At 32.4% G+C, this 22,230-nt stretch overlaps 1 protein-coding gene across 1 annotated transcript in view; it reads right to left on the bottom strand.

Moving 5' to 3' along the window:
* Positions 1–703: 703 nt before the first annotated feature.
* The window catches only part of tle2c (TLE family member 2, transcriptional corepressor c), a 24,052-nt gene continuing 2,525 nt past the window's right edge, over positions 704–22,230 (bottom strand). Inside the window, exons 2-14 of the mRNA XM_051128230.1 lie at positions 14,207–14,307; positions 13,556–13,619; positions 11,878–11,922; positions 9,000–9,062; positions 8,469–8,543; positions 8,113–8,290; positions 7,613–7,629; positions 6,331–6,480; positions 5,365–5,415; positions 4,520–4,672; positions 3,168–3,287; positions 2,708–2,995; positions 704–1,270 (exon numbers count right to left, since the gene is read on the bottom strand). Coding sequence (XP_050984187.1) covers positions 3,168–3,287; positions 4,520–4,672; positions 5,365–5,415; positions 6,331–6,480; positions 7,613–7,629; positions 8,113–8,290; positions 8,469–8,543; positions 9,000–9,062; positions 11,878–11,922; positions 13,556–13,619; positions 14,207–14,307 — 1,017 coding nt within the window. The 3' untranslated portion in view covers positions 704–1,270; positions 2,708–2,995. The remainder of the gene's footprint in view (positions 1,271–2,707; positions 2,996–3,167; positions 3,288–4,519; positions 4,673–5,364; positions 5,416–6,330; positions 6,481–7,612; positions 7,630–8,112; positions 8,291–8,468; positions 8,544–8,999; positions 9,063–11,877; positions 11,923–13,555; positions 13,620–14,206; positions 14,308–22,230) is intronic.

Below are 22,230 nucleotides of genomic sequence, written 5' to 3' on the forward strand. Positions count from 1 at the left end.
AGTAAGTTTCATCAAAATTCATATACAAACCTCATGGTACTCCAAAACAAACCTGTGATACCTAAAGTTTTAATTTTGCCTTCTGTCACAGCATTCATCAAGAATCAGTGTTAGCATGAAGACATGAACCAAAAATGTTTCCAGCACTTCATCCTCGAAGCATTCTGGGATGTGTGACCTGCGTTTGACTGGCAATATTTTACGTTGCTGTCTTACATCAGTCAGATAAAACTGTTTGGCCACTTCAGCCAAAACATTCGCTCATCTGTTAAATGATTTTAGATGCACTAAATCCATCAAATTTGACGTCAACTGAGCAGGTTTCAACATGTTTCAACTCATTTTTAATGATTAGCATTAATGGCATTTTGGAAAAGTTTGCAAATAAACAGTCAAGCCACTGCATTTGTCTAGATTGGGGTTAAAGACCTTATAACTAGTTCCACATGGAGAAAAGCAAACATAAACCAACCAGACTGATATGTGTTTGATTATAGTGCAGCCTAGTGTTGAAATCAAGCAGTACAACAACAGATTGCCAGTTCCAGTTTGTTCAAAGCCTGAACGGTCCTGGTTTACAATTTAAAAGAAGTTAAAAAAAAACAAAAAAAAAAACAAAGAATTGTTATTTTGTTTAGTTTTTACTAAATTCTAGGTGATTTTCTGCATATGTTATCTACAGGAGAGAAATGGACACATGAACTTGTTTAATAAAATGATATTTTAATCAAACTTAATATGTCTTTATTATGCATTAACGATTTTCAAATGCAATAAAGCACTGGCGATTGTGCCGTATTGTGAATATAAACACGCTAACATCGCCCTTTGATCATTTTATTCACAATACAGCACAGACTCTTGCGCTTTATTGCTTCATTTAGTGTCATAAAGTGAGTATTCATATATGAACAACAGAAGCCTGTTTATTGTAAGCAAAAACAGCATAATTTCTCTTTGAATACTGTGTGAAACTAATGCTATACACTCAAAATGACAGTTTTATTAAAGTCTGCTTCAGTGAGGGGAAACGATGCGTCGACTTCGGGGTGTTTCCAGCTCTTGCTTCTGACACAGTCGAAAGCTCTTGGGGGGAAAAAGTGAAATGGCGCTGTAACAGGAAAACCTCAATGTCCATTTGTCTGGAAGTTTCCATGTCTTTGTTTTGAACTCGTTTTGACACAAAATTGGCAGTAAAAGCATCTCAGTCCATTTCTGTGTGGGAGATGATACGGAGAAGCCCGTATCTTGCCTCCATTTGCCTGTCACACTGAAAGACAAAACAAAGCACGCTGGATTACACAACAGAAACGCAGTATTAGCCGCAGTTATGGTGCAGGATTGCTGGAGATGTTAAGGAGAGCTGAAGACATGAGAGATGATTCTGGATTTATGTTCTCATTTTTAATATTTTGCTGTTATCACGCTTTTAGGAAAAATTGACATTTTAATAGCCCACAAAATGATTAAACATTACATGAGGACATTACATTATCTTCAAATAAACTGTTTTTAAAAACAATTTCATGAAGCTATGATTTTACTCATATGGCAAACAGAGTATCTAATCTTTCATAATAACTACAGAACTAATACCTGACTGAAAAATATTAGGAATTATTGTTTTTTTTTATATACATTTTTTTTCTTCATAATTTTTAAACCAAAATCTAGGTATACCCACGTGAAACTAATGATTATTAAATACCACTTTAATAATTCAAAATTAATTACAGATGGATAAGAGCCCAAACTATATTTTTTTTTCCTCACTGAATATCGATTTTACTCGGAAACGTGTTACATTACAAAAGTAAAATGAGTTACAAATGTACAGTTTTGAAAATTATTAGTATTCATTATTCATTTACTAAAAAGGTGTTTCAGTAAATATATAGTTTTAGACAATATAATCTGTTAGACAAAATGGTCATGTATATTCACCATGAGTTGTTGTCAAAAAGAAAATAGTAATATAGTAACATTAATAAAGTAATATAATAAAATGTATTTATTTGATGCATTATATATATATATATATATATGAACAGTTTATTTGCAAAAACATTTTTTAATTTGCAAAAATCATGTTTTTTTAAATGATATTATCATGTTTTTATTGTGTTAGCTGTTTTTTTCTTGTTATTTTTACTTGCAAATGAACTCTTCATATATATATATATATATATATATATATATGATATATATATATATATATATATATATAAATATATATCACATATTATTAAAGAAAATTATAATTTATATGATAATATTAATAGGTTAAAATCTATTTTTATGCATTCCTTAATGCATTATTTAAATGCACATTTGTCTGTGTACATAAATATATGTATTAATAAAAACATAAATTCATATTTTAACAAAATCTATACCTATTTTTTATTTATTTTACTATGCATTCTGGATGCATTCTGTATGTGTGTGTTGTGTAAAAAAATATATTCTAAAAAATATATATAAAATGAATTACATATTATAATATGATAATATTAAATATACTTATTAACATTATCATATTATTTATTATATTACATAAAAGTTATATATATATATATATATATATAATAGATAAAACATTTTATATACTTTTGAAATACATTACACTAATATACACACAAACACACGCGCACACACACACTCATATACATATACACACACCCACAGCAGAATATATATTACTCACCAGAATATTCAGCTTTCTTTCTAATTGGCTGACAGAGCTGCCAGACAGCTGATTGGCTGATTACGCCCGGCGTGTGAGAGAACAGATGCGGTTCACTCAGAGTTCGGCTCGGAGGGCCACGAGGACGGATGAAGGGCTTCTGACAAGGCACCTGATGCCCAAGCCCGAGCGCTCTGGGGCCGACCCGGTGCATTCTGGGACTGGCCCCGTGCATTCTGGGGGGCGGGCGGGCTGGGGAGGGGTAGCGGCTGTCTTTCACTAGTCTCACTCCATGGGTAGGAGTGGGTCCTGTGAGAAAAACCAGACGTCAAGGTGCATAACCATTCGTCACCAAAAATGAATTGCAGGAATTGGAAAAACCATTTGGAGGCGAGCGAGAGATGAAATCACATCCGACTAAAAACCATCCCCCTGCCGCCCACGTTTACTGTAAGTGGTAAAAGCATGAGTCAGGACGTACCTAGTGTTTGAGAGCGGGAGACGGGCCACGGGTGGAGGACGAGAGAGGGCGGGGAGGTGCCGGAGAGCCAGGAGAGAGTGATTCATGGGACGCTGAAGGAGAAGGAGATCTCACTTTCTCCTGAAAACACACAGAGTGAAACTACTAAACCATGTCCACAGAAACTTCTTTTTTTTTATAATTTATAAATAGATATTATATCTAGGACCCTATTAAAGCGGTTTTATTTTTTCCCAAATTCTGTGGTTTTTCATTTAAAAAGATGTCTAATCTACTGAATACATAAAACTTTAACAGTATAATCTTTTAGTAGTAATTTTAACAACAATATGAAAAAGCACATGTTCCCCACAATTTTTTTTAATTCTATGTTCTATTTTAAGTTTTCTAGATTACACTTTTACTGGTTTACTTAAATTCTGTTTTAAAAAATTAGTTATTAGTTTACAATATTTTAACAATGCAATAATTTATTAAAATTTTAACAATAATGGGGCTCTGTGAAATGTGATTTGAGTTTTCAAAAATTCCATTTCAAAAATTATTTGGCCCCAATTTCTGTGTTTTCTGGATTACAATTTTTTTTTATTATTAATTAAATTTTAATAATCAAAAAGAATGTATAGTCAGTGAAATTATGAACATTTACCAATGTAATAATTTATTACAATTTTAACATTAATTTAATTTAATTTTTCATTTTTTCCAAAATTCCATGATTTTCCATTTCCATTACTGAACTCACAAAACTTTAATAAAATAATAATTTCTTTACATTTTAATAATACTACCTATGAAAGCGGTTTTGTCTGTTTGATTTTTTATATTTATTTTCAGCAACTCTGGTAATCAAATAAACGCATAAAACTATAATCAAAATAAATTCCTTTTATTTTATATCAATTCATGTCACTCTTTGGCAAACAAAGTGCTGCACAACAAAGGTTTAGTGTTCCATTTAAATTTGAATATGTGTGATATTCCTTTATAAGAAATAATTAACTGTATTATTGTTGTTATTGTTACTTTAATAAAACCAAACTTTTATTATGGGGAGCTGTAGTGAAAACCTTTGAGTTTCTGTATATAATCATAATTTCTCAGTGAAATTCTAGAAAAAAAAAATTAAATAAATAAATAATCCATTTTCATGACTGGATTTTGTGATTGTGTATCATGGAAATCATAGGACCCTAGAGACTTTTGATACAATATAATTGATCAAAAACTTCAAATAGCATTAAAAGAATGTATTTAAACACATCAAATGTCTGTTTTAGGACCTATTCCTATTGAAAATGTTTGAGATGATTTCCTAATGATCATCTGTGTGTCAGGTAGCGTCTCCGTACCTGAGTGGGGCTCTTGCAGAGTCCGGGTGAGCGTGGCTGAGATCGAGGGGATGAAGAACCTTCTCTGGACGGATTCTTCCGGAGGACCGGAGAGCTGTTCAGTCCGTTCCCTTCCGTCGATCTGGGAGAGACTCCTGCAGGTGATGCACTTTTCTGCAAACACAGACGGTGCAAGATGACATCCAAAACTTCAAATCATACCACCTTTATTGAAAGCAACTACAGCAGTGTTTGCCCATGCAAATGTCGCCAAAATATGACCCCTTCAAATGAGGCCGTGAGATTTAAAAGTATAATTTACAGTAAAATTTAAAGCATAGACGAACAACGTGGAATGGATTGGTTTGTGCCAAAAATATTTTTAAAACTGCTGAAAGTACTAATTCCATATGTTAACAATTAGTGATACCCTAGCGAATTTCTGATTTATTAACCTGGTCATTAGTAATTAATTTAAAGATTATATAGTGTTTGATCAATAGCTTTTGTAATTTCAAATATGAACATGCCATTTCTAGATATTTAAAGTACAGAACTAATGATCTATCAAACATTATATAATGTAATAAAACTTGTTAATGTTGTCAATGAAAGTTACCAGATATATAAATAAAAAACTCATAACGTCTTTATTATTATTTTTTTTTTTAAACATAAACGTTGTACATAAACCTTCCATATACACTGTATTTACAACTGAAGCGACCAATAACGTGTCATGCCTCGGAATGTTCATTTAAACGGACCAATCAGCTGCAGGCTATTCTTCAGCTCCAGGAAATGAATAACTATGTAACCAGACTGTTGCACAACAAAAGAAACAAAGCGAATAACCGTTCTCACACCTCTTTAGTGCCATCTCTTCTGAGAGCGTCTTCATTTTTACCGCCACTTTCCTGCAGGAAACACATGATCAGACCAAGCAATCATGAGCGTTAAGTACTTCAGTGACGAGATTAAATAGAAAACAAATGGAGTAATCTCGTTTCTCGGATGTTTCTCCAGTAATCGCAAACATTTCTCAAACTGTCCTCAGATTTGTCAAGAAACCAAAGAAAATAAAGCTAAATACAATCAAAAATAAATATATATATATATATATTTTTTTTTTTATTTGAATTTGAAATGCTGAATGCTAAATGAAAGCACTGAAATAACTGGAAATAAATACAAACTAAAACAAATATTAATAACACAACAAAAGCACAACAAAACTAAAAATGAAACAAAATTGAAAAATATAACACTAAAAATTCCTGAAACATTTTAAAAACTTTCCAGGATTTTTTGGATGTACCAGAAATTTTCCACCCCTTTACAAACCTAATAAAATCTATAATTATATAAATAACAGTAAAATAACACTGATCTCAATATTAACTAAAACTAAATTACCGCGCTATTCTATCCACATTAATTTTACAGGTCTATAATCCTACTGTGTGACAACTATTGACTCTCTATTTTATTTCTCCAAGGGAACTGTGGGAGAAACATCTGAGATTTATTGATACTTAAACTGACACTGAAAGCTGCATTACGCCTCCAGAGCTATGAAAGAGCAGTTTTATCCTCTGGTCTGGCGAGTGAATTCACAAGTCAGTGAATCAGGGATGAAATGATATCACTTTAAATAAATAATGAGCATTAATATTCAATCGCAGTCTGCAGTCTTGTGATGTAATTTAGCCGAACATGGAAGCACTAGCGAAAATCACACAGACTTCAGGATGAACTCAAACATATCTTAAAAGAGACGCTTACATACTGTAAACCGAGGAAACAGGACGTTTGGTCTTGACTCGACTTACCCGTCGCGTCCGTCCCATGCTGCTCTGGTCTGCGCCGCCCCGTTTATTGTCCATATCAGCATGAGAGGATGAGGAAGAGGAAGGAGGAGGAGGAGGAAGACCCAGACGCAGCCCCGCTGACCGATGACCCACCGGAGAGCCGCTGCCGCTCTGAAACACACACAACATTTTCATTTATTCATTTAATTTATTTTTAAATATTTAATTTAATTTAATATTTTTAAATTAATGATTCTTTTAACAGTCGAACGACTGTCTAGTTTCAAACTTCTTCATTCAAAAAATGTTTAAATTATGAATTCATTAAATATTTAAAATGTACAAATATTAATATACATAATCATTCTTAATATCTAGAAAAATATTAGTAACCTCTATATTATTTATGGCTCTATATTAGATTAGATTAGATTTAATTAGATTCAACTTTATTGTCATAGTGCAGATATAGTTGTGATTTCAAACACTGGAATTTATTCAGTGAAATTTTATAACACGATAACAGTAATTTGAGCAAAATTGTTACTTAAAAATCAGATTGAATTCTTTCCTTTTTATTTGCAACTTGATAAATGCATAAAAAAATCTGATTATTCATAACAAATAAAAGATGCTATATGTCATTTGCATGTGCAAAAACAGCCTCAACATTATGCGTAAACATTACAGCAGCATCTCTGTTAGAACCATAAATAAAGAGATTTAGAATATTTTTCTAGATATCGAAAGTTAATAAGTATATTAATGCATATTTTGAACCTTTATACTGTATCAGATGACTTTAGCCAATTTCATACATAATTCATACTGTATATGTAAAAAAAACTTTTTTAGGAAGGAAGGAAGGAAGAAAGGGGCTTGATAATAGAAAGTCTGAACTGTTGGAATTATTAAAAATCATTTAATTTGAAGCTTGATCAAATGCAAATAGCTTTTAAGTTTGATTTTGGCTTTTGTAACCTCAGGAATGAAAAGTAAACAGACTCCAAGGTTATAGCTCTGCAGGTCAAATCATTTTTGCATGATTTATATGGGAATTACACATTAAACCAAGTACAAATGAAAAATACAATTACAAATTTGACAATAATAAAAATAACAAAAACTAATTCCATGGCAATCTAGTGCATGTCAAAAATATTTTATAATTCTGTATCTAGAAAATGCAACTCTACAAAAATCCAGTTAACATGAAATCCTATTAGCAATGCAATCCTTATATGCAAACACACAAATAATCTACTTCTCTAATGCATGAACCAATGAGAACATAACTACTCACCCTGTTTGGAGCTCCATCTACAGAAATAAAGAGAGACACAGAAGCAATGAGACATGATGATCCTGTTATCTCGAACATTCGCAATATATATCAGGAATATTACGGATTAATTTCAGACTAACGTCTATGGATAAAATCTCTGGCATGCTGTTGCTCACAGACAATCAAGCAAAAATCGTACCATAATGCACGTCTAATGGAATTCTATGGGGCTTTCCAGAAGGTTTAAAAACCAGAAATGTAAGCTTGAATTTTTGAATAAATTTATCTATAATTTGTTGCCATTTGAGCTGTTAATTCATGAGATGTAACCGTAGATCTGAATTGAGTTGGCTCTTTGTATACAATGATTGAACATACATACTTCTACATACCGTACTATATAGTATGCAAAACACTGTCAGGCCTTATGTAATAATAGTAACAGTAATTTTGCATAAATTAAAGGGCATAAAAGAAATACTACCATAACTTGAAACCGCTAAAAGATTCCCACATACCTCTGGAGTCCAGGGGCTCAGGGTGAGCGATGTCATCTTTAGGCGCCAGGTGCGGGGGGAACGGGAAGGCCCCCGGGAGAGCCATGAGGCCCGCACCGGCTCCCAGGGTCAGGCCTGAGGGGTGTGGCGTCAGAGGGAAGCCCGGGGCATGATGGGATAGATGCTGGAACTGCTGCTGCTACAAAGGATGAATGGAGAGCAAAATGTCAAGTCAATGTAAAACCTGACATTTTTATATATAGACTGGTCTTTGGTAAAAACAGTTTGTATGCCAAAAGTCTTAGAACAAGAAACATTAGATGACATTATCTAACATTATCTACAATCTATCATGGCATGAAGGAAAACAGACTCACCCCGATGATTGCGTTGAGCTCGGCCATGCTGACGTGTTTGGATCTTTCCACTGCTTGAGCCACCTGATGCTGATGCTGCAAGAGCACACAAATTCAGCATGCATCGCCACACGTGAAGCATGAATAAAACAAACCAGCTAATAGAGAAGATATTCAAAGATCAAGACCAAACATGCAAAACTACACCCGAGGCGAAACCTGCAACACGACAGCACCTTTCATTGTGAAAAACCACAAACAAAGCAGAAGCGCATGTGCCGCGAACAGCAGGTCAACTGAAAAGAGTTGTTGTTGTCTCTGTGGCAGGCCTGCTGTTCCCAGAGGGCGTTACGATTACAAAATAACCAAATCCACTCAGCGTGGCTTAGAAAAGAACAGTATGAAATATTGATCCAGGAAAGAGGTGGGCGATTGGAAGCTCTCTGTTGATGACCACCTCTGCTGTAAATAATTCATGTGTAAATAGCCCGTGGGGGAGAGCAGCTCGGAGAGGATGAGCGTGTGTGTGTGTGTGTGTGTGTGTTTGCTCACCTCTTGGGACAGCAGCGGAATGATCTGAGTGCATATAGCACTGAGCCGCTTTACAATCTCTGCCTGCAGAAACAAACACACACAAATTCCCATCAAACAACAGACGCCACAATAAAGAAAACAGGCAGCATAAATGAGGTTTATTGGTTTGTTTCCCTAATATAACAGTAGCTAATGCTAGATAGATAGATACACAGTCTGATCAAATTCTAAAACAATGAAAGATAGACGGAATAGAATGACCGACAGAACAACAGACAGAATGACAGAACAAACGAAAGAATGATAGAATGATAAAATGGTAAGCGATAGATAGATAGATTTATGAACATTATGAACGATAGAATGAAAGACAAAATGGCAAAACAAAACAATACAACAATAGATAGAATAAATGACAGAAAGACAGAGCAAACGAACAATAGATAAAACGCTGAAAGATGGAATGATAGAACGAACAATAGAACGACAGAACAAACGAAAGAACGACAGAATGATAAAAGGAATGATAAAAAGAACAATAGATAGAACAACAGAATTATAGAATTGTAGAATGATGGAATGATAGATAGAATGACAACAAACCAAAGAACGAAAGCGACAGAATGATAAAATGATGAACAATACTTTGCATATACTTTAAACGATAAAAGACAGAATGGTAGATAGAATGACAGAACGAAACAATAGAATGATGAAACGATGAATGATAGAAAGAACAATAGACAGAACGGCAGAATGATAGATAGAACGATAAATAGATGACAGACCGATGAAATGATAAAATGATGAACGATAGAACAAAGACAGAATGACAGAACGAAACAATAGAACAATAGAATAAATGACAGAATAGAACAAATGATAGATAGATAGATAGATAGATAGATAGATAGATAGATAGATGGATAAACAGATAGACAGATAGATAGATAGATAAAATGCTGAGAGATTTTATCTATCTATCTATCGATAGAACGATAGAATGATAAAATGAATGACAGAAAGAACAACAGATAGAATGACAGAACAATAGATAGAACGATAGATAGAATGATAGATAGATAGGTAGACAGATAGAATGCTGGAACAATAGAACGACAGATAGAACAACAGAATAGATAGAACGACAGAACAAACGAAAGAAAGACAGAATGATAAAACGGTGAATGATAGAAAGAACAATAGATAGAAGGACAGAATGATAGAATGATAGATAGAATGATAGATAGATAGATAGATAGATAGATAGATAGATAGATAGATAAAATTGTAAACGATAGAACAAAGGACAAAATGACAAAATGAAACAATAGAACGACAGACAGAATAAATGACAGAAAGACAGAGCGAACGAACAATAGATAAAACGCTGAAAGATGGAATGATTGAACGAACGATAGAACGACAGAACAAACCAATTAATGATAGAATGATAAAATGAATGAAAGAAAGAACAATAGATAGAACGACAGAATGATAGAATTGTAGAACAATGGAACGATAGAACGATACATAGATGGAATAAAAAGAAAGAACAATAAAATGATAGAATGACAACAAACGAAAGAACAACAGAGCAATAGAATGATGAATGATACTTTGCATATACTTTAAACGATGAAAGATAGAATGATAGATAGATGACAGAACGAACGATAGAACAAAACGATAGAATGATAAAATGATGAACAATAGAGCAAACTAACGTTAGACAGAAAAAATGATGAAAGATAGAATAATAAAACGAACAATAGTACCAACAATAGAACGACAGAACAAACGATAGAATGATAAAACGATTAACGGCAGAAAGAACAAGATAGAATGACAGAATGATAGATAGAATGGTAGAATGATAGGACGATAGATAGATTACAGACAGATAAAATGATAAAATGATGAACGATAGAACGAATGATAGATAGATAAAACGCTGAGATAGAATGATAGAATGAACGACAGAACAAACGAAAGAACGATAGAATGATAAAACAAACTATAAAACAGAACAATAGATAGAATGAAAATGATAGACAGAACGATAGACAGAACGATAGAAAGATAAACACACACAAAGGGTCTTTCCTGAGTGCCAGAGGTGCTTTTAATACACTGCGTCCACACATACACACACACACACAGCTCACATATGTACACTCTTCCATACAGGCTGATCCCACACACTCTGACCCACATACACTCTCAAATCCAGGCATTTCCAACAGATGGCCTGGAAAACGAGGAGAGATGCAGGGGTCTTATCTGGATTAGCCCACTCTAGCGTGTGTGTGTGTTTGCTCATATTGAGTAGTCAGGCTTAAAACCTGCTTCAGAATAAATACCCAACAAAACACTGAATCAGACATCAGATGCATACAGTACAGTTCTGACTACAGTAAAATCATTTTTCCCACAAAATCAGCATATTAGAATGATTTCTGAAGGATCATGTGACACTCAAGACTGGAGTAATGGTGATGAAAATTCAGCATTGCATCACAATAATAAATTATATTTTAAAATATATTAAAATAGAGCACAGTTATTATAAATTACAATAATTTGATCAAATAAATACAGCCTTGGTGAGCAGAACAGGCTTTTTGAAATGCACGTAACACCTGAAATCTAATGCGTAAATGTCTGTGCTGCTGACATGACAGTTGAGGTTCAATCCCAGCATTCCATCCCTAACAAACCCTTGAACATGATCGTCCTGCAATTAGTGTTTGGTTCATCCAGTGCCATCACTAACCTGCCAACCAGAACCCATAATTCCCGCACACAAGGACACCTCATATCGTAAAGCTCATTACACAGAGATCATGCTGATCCGTAATGAAATCAGGCTGCAAACGGCACATCAGTCACTCACCTGCTTCTGCATTTCAATGTTCAGCCCATAAGACATTTCATAATACTGTGGAAGGAAACAAGGGCAGTTCAGTTACACAACATAAATCACAATTACCTGACAGAAATGCTCCACGTGTGTTACCAGAGGCCAAAAATGACCCATATTCATAATGAACGACCTGACACTCATTTCTCTTTCATATTAATGTGTGTAGATCATCATTTGTCCAAAGTGATTTATATCGTGCTTTCGGGGTATGAGTTCAATATTGATCAAATGAGCTGCAGCATCTTAACATCACTTATCATTTTTCAGTACTTGTCCCCACCTTTTAGTTGTGAAAGAGCTTATGCCATTAATGATCCCAATTTTGGCCAATTTAAAATGATCGGCATCAACCAATAATTGTGCAACTTTATTAATTAACTGAAAAATTATTTATTGATTTTATCAATTTCAAAATTATCAAATGCCTTAAGAACAGATCTTTATTTCCACTGTCAATGTTTTTAAAATAGTCTTTTATTTTCAGTATTTTTCAATTTATTTTAATTAGATCAATATGTTAAATTCAATAAACTTAAAATTTCACAATTATTAATGTAAATTGTCAAAATCCTTAAACTTCATATACCAGTGCTGGGTATTATGGATTATGTCATCAGATTAAAAAAATTAAGTACTTGTAATTAGATTATATTACGTTTTAAAATACTTGTAATAAGACTACAGTTACCCTTCTATTGATTACATACTACTCAAACAATAGCAATACATTCATATTTTATTGATTCTCCTTAATTTTTTTTTCATCTTTTAAATGAGATTGCCCTTTTTAAATTAATGGGATAAACAAACAAAGTCAAAAGTAATCTAAAAGTAATCAAAAAGTAGTCTGAAACACAAATTGTAATGGATTACCTTACTTATAATTATTTTATAATCAATTAAAACAAATAATTATTTACATAATATATTTAAAAAATTATAATTAAAGAAAATATTATTTATTATTATATCATTTATATTATATATTAATTATAATTTAATTAAATATATATTCATATTTATTATTTAATTATTTAATATATACTATATTATTATTATTCATTATTATTATTGATAATTAAATAATTAGAATTTAATAAAATATTATTTATTATTATTTATTTTTATATTATTTATATTATATATATTAATTATAATTATTTATAATTATTTACATAATATGTAATTGTTCAATTATAATTATTTAATTTTATATATTATTATTTATATAATATATAACTATTTAATTATAATTATTTAATTTTAGTTATTTAGGTATATAATCAAATAATTATTAAATATTTATTATTTAATATATAATATATCATTATTATTATTCATTATTATTAACAATTCTAATTATAATTAAACAAAATTTTATTTATTATTTATATTATATATATTAATTATAATTATAAAAAAACATTATTATTTACATAATATATAATTCAAAAAAATCAAATAATTATTATTAAATATTTATTATTTAATTTTTTAATATATAATATATTATTATTATTATTATTATTATTATTATTATTATTATTATTATACATTTTTAATATTAATTAAATAATTATGACAACCACTCCTATCAGCTCAATTACAGCTGGACATTATGGGTAATGTTGTTGGACGTCACACTTACCATGATATAATGTCTGTGCATCTCTGTTTTCTCACTTGCCAACTTCTCACATTCCAGCTTCAGACTAAAAAACAGAAAACAACACACGGTCATGGTGAGGTCATGTGACACTGTGTGCTGGTCATGTGACAGCTCTCAGTGGTCAGTTAGGCGTGCAAATAAAACCACCTCTAGACTAAATGTGTTTCAACTACATACTTATACTGTATTACTGAAGCCGATCACGCTTTATAATGTACATGTTTGCTGTTCTAAAGAAAGACGTTCAGTAGCTTTTGTAATTGCTCCTAATGAGACTGTCAGGATTAGCTGGCTAATAGTCTGTATCAGCTAATACAGGCGTTTCTAGTCGCTGCAGTGATTTTAGAGCATTACGCTTTGATAATCTCATCAGCTTTGCACAGGTGATCCCGACCGCAGTTCAAAGAGGACGTAGATCATCTATACAGATCTAAATCACAACATAATTGAAGGAAATGTAGATGCAATTACAGAAAATGAAGTAAACAGAAGTAAACATCAATGAACACGGGGAGCTTTTAACATCAGTTTGATTTTAGGAGTCCGTTGGGCTTCATTTGGAGAGTTTATGTTTATAATATTGCAATGAATCCTCCAGGATAAGGTGAAATGAAGGTTGTGTGTCTGTACCTGTGATACTGGGCCTGGAACAGCTGGAACTCCTCTTTTATGTGGTCGAGAGTTTCCAGGACTGTGAATTTCATGCCGGCGTGGCCTGACACCAGCGGAGCCTGAAAACACACAGGTATTGTGAGGGATGTCACTCCAAAACAGCCATCGGTTAGCCTATTATTTACTATTCCTACATTGTAATGGGATTACCTTGCCAATTACTCTGTATGGAGTAATCATGTTAGGTAATCTCAGGAGGACAATGCAAGTCGAGATGGCAAATTGTACTTTCAATTCTTCATTTAATATACAAGACACAAGATATACAAATGTGGGTCAGCTATTATTTTTTATATTATGATGCCATGTAACATTCATGTAATGTATGTTCTCATTTACATTTTGTGTGTATTTTCATTTAGCAAAACATCTTGTATGATTACACTGTGCCTTTTACATTAATAAAATAAACTAAAATAAAATAATGGCAACATTGCACAAAAAAAACAAAACAAAACAAAACAAAACAAAACAAATAAATGATGCTGCATGGACTTGAACAATGCCTTAATAAAATAAAATAAATAATATAAAATAAAATGGCAACATTGCACAAAAAGAAGAAAAAGAACGGGAGATGCATGGACTTGCACAATGCTTAAAATAAAATAAAATAAAATAAAATGACAACATTGCACAAAAAAAAAAAATCAAACAAAGAAAAACAGAATAAATGATGCTGCATGGACGTGCACAACGCCTTAAATAAAAAAATTATATAAAATAAACAAAAAAAAACAACAACAAAAAAGGGGGGGAATATATGATGCTGCATGGATTTGCACAATGCCTTAATAAAATAAAATAAAATAAAACAAAATTAAATAAAAAAAAATGGCAACATTGCACAAAAAAAAAAATCAACCAAAGAAAACAAAAAAACAGGAATAAATGATGCTGAATGGACTTGCACAATGCCTTAAAAGAAAAGAAAACTATTTAATTTCTTTTATCATTTTTATAAGTGTGATTTGCATAGACCATACATTCATTTATGTATTTATTTATTTTAAATTTAGTGATTTGTATGTTTTTCCATTTTGCAAAACATCTTGGGTATGACGATAGGACACTATGCTAAATGTTCATAATAAAACATAACGAAAACTTTCCAAAACATGGCATAGCCATTGAATCATGGACAGGAATTCAGAGACACTGTGCTACCTTTTTGTTAGTACAGCCTTAACAAATCAACAAATAACAACAACAAAAAGCATTCAAATTTCAATGGGTTCACAGAGTGAATGTGCATGTGTGTGTGCATCCCAAAAGAAAGCAGGTGCAAAGAACATGTGAAACAACATTTGTTGTTAGATGTGAAACTAGCTTTGGTTAACCGAACCTGTACATGCAAGTAAAAAAATAAGGAACTGTCCATTAAATTACAGAAAAAACCTCATCTGATTACAGTAGTGCATTATGATGACACATGATCAGCGGAGCGGTGACCCACACAGTTAAGTTCAACTCAGACTTAATAAAATACAAAATGCTTCAATATTGCTTATCAGGCTTAAGTTACATTCAGATACCTCACTGTCAGACTGTATTAATACCATTAAGCGTTTAAAATGAGAAGAAAAGCATTGTGGGAAAAGCCCACAGCTTGAGTCTATGGTCGAATCAATGCCAGCCATAATTCATCACATGCACTAATGAGAATATCACAAACAGATGTTTAACTAAACTTAACATTAAAAAATACCTTTAGGGTAAGTGGGAATACACAATCAATTCCTCTGATACACACACACACACACACTGTCACTGACTGCACAAAGGAGGCTTCATTGCATGAGTAAAGAGAGACTTTATATGGCCCTGCCATTGACAATAAATGCTTTGTTTTGTCAGCTTTATCAAAAACACGAGACCAACTGCAGGCACATATTCAATATTCACCTTGATACGACCCCTGATAGAAGCCAGACCATCACTAATGGCTAACAGCACTTCTTACAAACTATGACAACACTTGTCTGTTAGAGAATGCCAACAAATCATGCTGTATGGACTTGCACTATGCCTTTTACACTACAAAATAAAATACAATAAAATAAAATAAAATAAACATTTTGTCTGTTAAACAGTGCCAACAAAATATACTGTATGGATTTGGACTATGCCTTTTACATTAAAAAATAAAATAAAATTCAACATTTTTTTTCAGTTATTTGCCAGGTAAAATTTGTTTAACTTGATAAAATAAAAAAAAAATAATAATAAAATAAAATAAAATAAAAAAAAAAAAAAAAAAAAAAAAAAAAAAAAAAAAAATCTAACAAAAGATATTAAAACAATTTATAAAAATGTCTAAAAAATGACAAAATTAGACTTCAAATTATTACTTAAAAAAATAAAATAAATAACATTTGGTCTGTTAGACAATGCCAACAAATGTTGCTGTATGAACTTGCACTATGCCTTTTACACTAAAAATTAATAAAATAAAATAAAATAAAAACATTTTGTCTATTAGACAGTACCAACAAATGATGCTGTATGGACTTGGACTATTGCCTTTTACATTATAAAATAAATAAATAAAATAAAATAAAAATTGTTAAACAACGTCAAACAATGATGTATGTTTGCAATATGTCTTTTTCATCAAAATAAAATAAATAACATTTTCTCTTAGACCTTGCCAAAAAAAAAATGGTGTACTGACTTGCACTTCTGCATCAAAATGAACAAATAAAATAAAATAAAATAAAAATAACATTACAAACCAAAAACTTAAATAAAATAAAATGTATTTTTTTTTTCTTTTAGACAGTGCCAAACAATGGTGATGTATGGGCTTGTACTATGCCATTTTGATTAAAAAATAAATATAACAAAGTAATAATAATAATAAAAAAATTGTCTGTTCGACTTTCAAAAATGACTTGCACTTATGCATCAAAGTAAAATAAAATAATAAATAAATAAATGAACTAGTTTATTAGTCTGTTATAAACTAATTAGTTGGTTAGACATGCCAAAAATGATGATACTTGATGATTTTTGCATCAAAATAAAGTATATTTTCTCTGATAGACCATGCCAACAAATGTTGTGTGTGTGTGTATATATATAATGCATATACACACATGCATATATATATATATATATATATATATATATATATGCTGGGACATGGTGAAGAGCAGATATTCAGAGGAATCTGGGCTTTGGTCGGGAAACAAGAGGTCGTTGTACAGAGAGCCGAGTACAGCAGGACAGAGCCATGAATTGTCACACAGACTGTTCCTCTCACACCAGCCCTGAAAGAACGCAGTCATCTATCTCACACTGTTTACTGTGCAGGGCACTTTCAGACGAGAGATAGAGACGGAGAGGGGAGGGGGGAAATCACAGAGCCGTGAATAACCGTAGGCTGCTGAAATATTCAGCACATGTGGCACAAATACAAGAGCAGTAACAGCCGTGTGTGTGCAAACGACACATGAACCTGCTGCGTTCCCAATCGAAGCTTCCTGTGCGGATTGCTGCTATTGGCAAAAACAGAACTGTTCGGGAGGGAAAAAAACAAAAAAACAAGCACATCTGTTCGGAGCGATCGTCTCATTCCAGGAGACTGCATCCGTACTGTACATCAGCTCTGATGAGCAGCTTGTTAAGGCCTCGATACACAATACTGCTCTGATGAGAACTGACACCATGCACCGCCGCCTCCAACACGCACACACACAGGCGCATGCAGCCGCTGCACTTTAGCTGTTTATTAGGGCTGTTCATTTTACATCTTCATCTGACGCCATTAATTAGCAAAAAATAACTAAACTTTAGGCACACATAAACAATCATTAAAGGAACTGTTCAAACAAAAACGAAAATGTCCTCACCCTCAGGCCATCCAAGATGCAGATGAGTTTGTTTCTTAATCAGAAAAGATTTAGAGAAATGTAGCATTACACCACTTGCTCACCAATGGAGCGAATAGGTGCCGAGTCCAAACAGCTGATAAAAACATCACAATAATCTACAAGTAATCCACACCACTCCAATCCATCAGTTAACATCTTGTGAAGTAGAAAGCTGTGTGTTTGTAAAAAACAAATCTACCATTAAGACGTTTTAACGAGTCCTCTATCAATAATATTGCTTTCTCCAGTGAAAAAGTCATCTTGGTTGAATCAGGAGAGAAATATGCACACATCAAACACCGTTTACAAGAGTAAACAGTCCAGACAACAAATATGTGTGTGGATTTTGATGTAAGAGACAACAGAGGATGGACTTTTTCACTGAAGGAAGCGTTATTATGGATTATAATAATATTTTAGCTGGTAGCCCCGGTTTGAAGTTAAAAACATCTTGATGAATTTGTTTTTTACAAACACGCAGCTTTTTCTTCACAAGATGTTAACTGATGGACTGGAGTGGTGTGGATTACTTGTGGATTATTATGATGTTATTTTTTTTAGCTGTTTGGACTCTGACGGCACCCATTCACTGCAGAGGATCCACTGGTGAGCAAGTGATGCTTCAGCTAAAATATAATACCCGTTAGGCGAATTTGCATAAGAAAAAAAAACAGTGACTATCAAACTGTAGATGGGTTTGTTTCTTCAACTGAATATTTGGAGAAATTTTGCATTAGATCAAAATAATAAAACAAAATAAAACAAAATACATTTTGTCTGTTAGATCTTGCCAATAAAAAGGATACTGATTTGCACTTTGCACTTTTACATCAAAATAAAATAAAATAAAATAATAAATATTTTTAAATGAAAAACAAGGATGATAAATGGGGTTGCACTACGCCCTTATCAAAATAAAATAAAATAAAATAAAAATATATTTGCTTACCAATGGATCCTCTGCAGTGAATGGGTGCCCTCAGAATAAGAGTCTAATCGGATAAAAATATCAGAATAATCCACAAGAAATCCACACCACTCCAGTCCATCATTAACATCTTGTGAAGTGAAAAGCTGCATGTTTATAAGAAACAAATCTGTCATTCATACTGTTGCTTCTGGCTAAAATACTCTATCCTCTATCCATGATGTTGCTTTCTCCAGTAAAAAAGTTGTTTTGTCTGAATCAGGAGAGAAATATGCACAGATCTAGCACTGTTTACAAGTGAAAAGTGTCCCAAACAATTCTAAACAAATAAGTTGGTGGATTTTAATTTGAGAGGAAAACAAGGAAACAGAGTTTTTCACTGGAGGCAGCTTTATTTTGAACTATGGACTCATATTTTACCGAATGCAGCAGTTAAAGTTAGTCGGTTTAAAGTTGGTTTAAGGTTTAAAGACTTAATGCTGGATTTGTTTTTGACAAACACACAGCTTTCCACTTCACAAGATGTTAACTGATAGAGCGGTGTGGATTACTTGGGGATTATTGTGATGTTTTTATCAGCTGTTTGGACTCTCATTCTGACGGCACCCATTCACTGCAGTGGATCCATTGGTGAACAAGTGATGCAATGCTTCATTTCTTCAAATTTTATGAATAAACAATCTCATTTACATCTTGGATGGCCTGAGAGTGAGTACATTTTTTGCTAATTTTCATTCTTAGCTGAACTATTCTTACCATCTGAGAAATTCAAGCTTGAAGTACCTCTTAAATGCATTTTTGCAAATTCTGCAGTCACAGCTGCTACTACATGTGATGTTTTATCAAGCCACATTTGCTGAGAGCTGACAGCACAGAATGAGTTCGTTTTCAAAGTTCAGCTTTTTGAGTTGACACAACAAGTCAGCGTCTTGAAAACAGTGTTAATGGCGCGAGACTGTTAAGACGTGACACAACGACCAAATCAGTCCATCCAACACGTGTACACAAATAAAAATATACCACAGACTGAGTCCAACAACATCCTGTGTAAACAGATCCTCACTCTGTTATTTGACATCTTAATAGAGAAAAACATTGCCGCAAACTGTAGGTCAACGATTTCTTGAATGGTCTTTCTTTGTGGGCCTTTTTCTGCTTTTTCTTCCCCCAGTGTGCTTATGTTGCTCTATTAAAAAGCATCTGCTACATGCAAAAGTGTACGTAAGAATTAAATTGTCATATTTAAGTAAGCAAATCATTCCGTAAGTAATACTATTACATTTTTTATTTTAAAAATGCACATAAAAAACTGACACGATGGCCTTTTGAGAGATGTTAAACTACGTGTATGTGATTTTATGTTGTGTCAGTAAAGCTGCTGCTGTGTTAAAGCCACATCTGATCATTACCACCATCAATGTAATGATAGTAGATGCAGCACAGATGGTGAAAGATAGAGGCAACCACACACATATGTACATGCGGATGTCACATATTCATACCGTGCCGCTTCGTATCTGAGGTTGCTTATATCTGGTGTTGACATCACACTCATGTGAACCGATCACAAATGCATAGCGCTAAACAGAGTGCAACCGTACGGTTCCCAAACTAAAATCACATTCATTTCCCCATGCAGAAATTGATTTTTAAAAATAACATATTAGATCCACCAAAAGGAAAAGAGCTCTGCCGTGACCGTCCACTCCCACAAAGCACTGCAAATGTCATAATCAAGTCTTCCTGTGTTTTGAATCCATTTATATATTTGCATTTCTGTCTATTTATTTTAATAAACCTAATATCTTGTTTTTATAGTCATTAGTTTCCTGAGCTACTGTTTCACTTAAGAATTTGAATGCACAGTAACTACCTTTGTCTTTTTAATTAATTTAACATAATGTTTTACTTTGCATACAATAACAAAGGGCTGCAAACTCAACTGTCAATCATCTGTTTAAAAAATGATTTAAAAAAAAATGGAAACAATTGTCAGCTGAGCACTTGTGATAGATTGAGGTTATTGTGGTTAACTAAACTAAAACTTAAACCAAAACCATTAAAAATCAGTTACTTAAAATAAAAGTTAACTAGAATAATAAAATAAAATAAAACATTTTTTCAGCTATTTGCCAGGGAAATTCAGTTTTGATGCACTAAAATAAAATAATATCTAACAAGACATACTAAAAACAACAAGGCAAAATTAGACTTTAAAATTAAAATGAAAATGGAAAATAGAAAAATAAAAATGTATTAAAATACAAAAAATTATAACAGTATCTTAATGATACTAAAATAACAATAAAATTATGTGATCAGATCAGGGTTATTATAATTAACTAAAACATATACGAAAACTAACCATTAAAAAATACATTTTAGTTTATTAATGATAAACCTTTGTCTTTATTTTTAGTTTAAAATAAATGTTAACTAAAATAAAATAAAACTATAAAAATGTAAACTTTTTTCAGCTAGTTGCCAACGCAAAATGAAAAACGAATGAAACTAATAAAAAACGACAATGCAAATTTAGTTTAACTTGATGTACTAAAACTGAAATAAAATTAAAAAAAATAAAAAAAAATAAAATAATGAAAATAATAAAAACGAAAACAATGCACAACAATATAACTAAAACTTTAAATATTAATACAAACTATAATAGTATCTTTATGACACTGTTGCAGACCAAATATGTTAAAAAGAATAACACTACACATCCAGGACACAAACTCAATAAAAAAAAAATCTATTTAAAAAAAAAAAAAAAAAAGATTGTAAAATAATAATGACATTAACTATTAAAACTTATATTAAGATAAAAACCAATTCAAAATATTTACGAAATCTCTAACAGTATCTGAATGGATGGGATCACAGAGGCAGATGTTAATCCCAGGTGTAAAGCAGGCATGAGCGTCCTGTATCAGATCCGACAGGGTTTTGAGAGCAGACAGAAGCTGCCCACTGGAGTCAGATCATCAGTGGCCCAGCAGGCAACAGCACACACAGTCATTACGTATTACCACAAACTGTCCACTAAACACGCAGATGCAAAAACAGCACACACTAACAAACCAAACCACATTTGCACACTCTCTAAAGGTCATTCATTATGCACACGAAAATTCCTCACTTTAAAGCTAATGCATGTTACCACAAAACTGGGTCTC

Source organism: Labeo rohita, chromosome 2 (assembly GCF_022985175.1).
Source record: "Labeo rohita strain BAU-BD-2019 chromosome 2, IGBB_LRoh.1.0, whole genome shotgun sequence".
Lineage (NCBI taxonomy): Eukaryota > Metazoa > Chordata > Actinopteri > Cypriniformes > Cyprinidae > Labeo > Labeo rohita.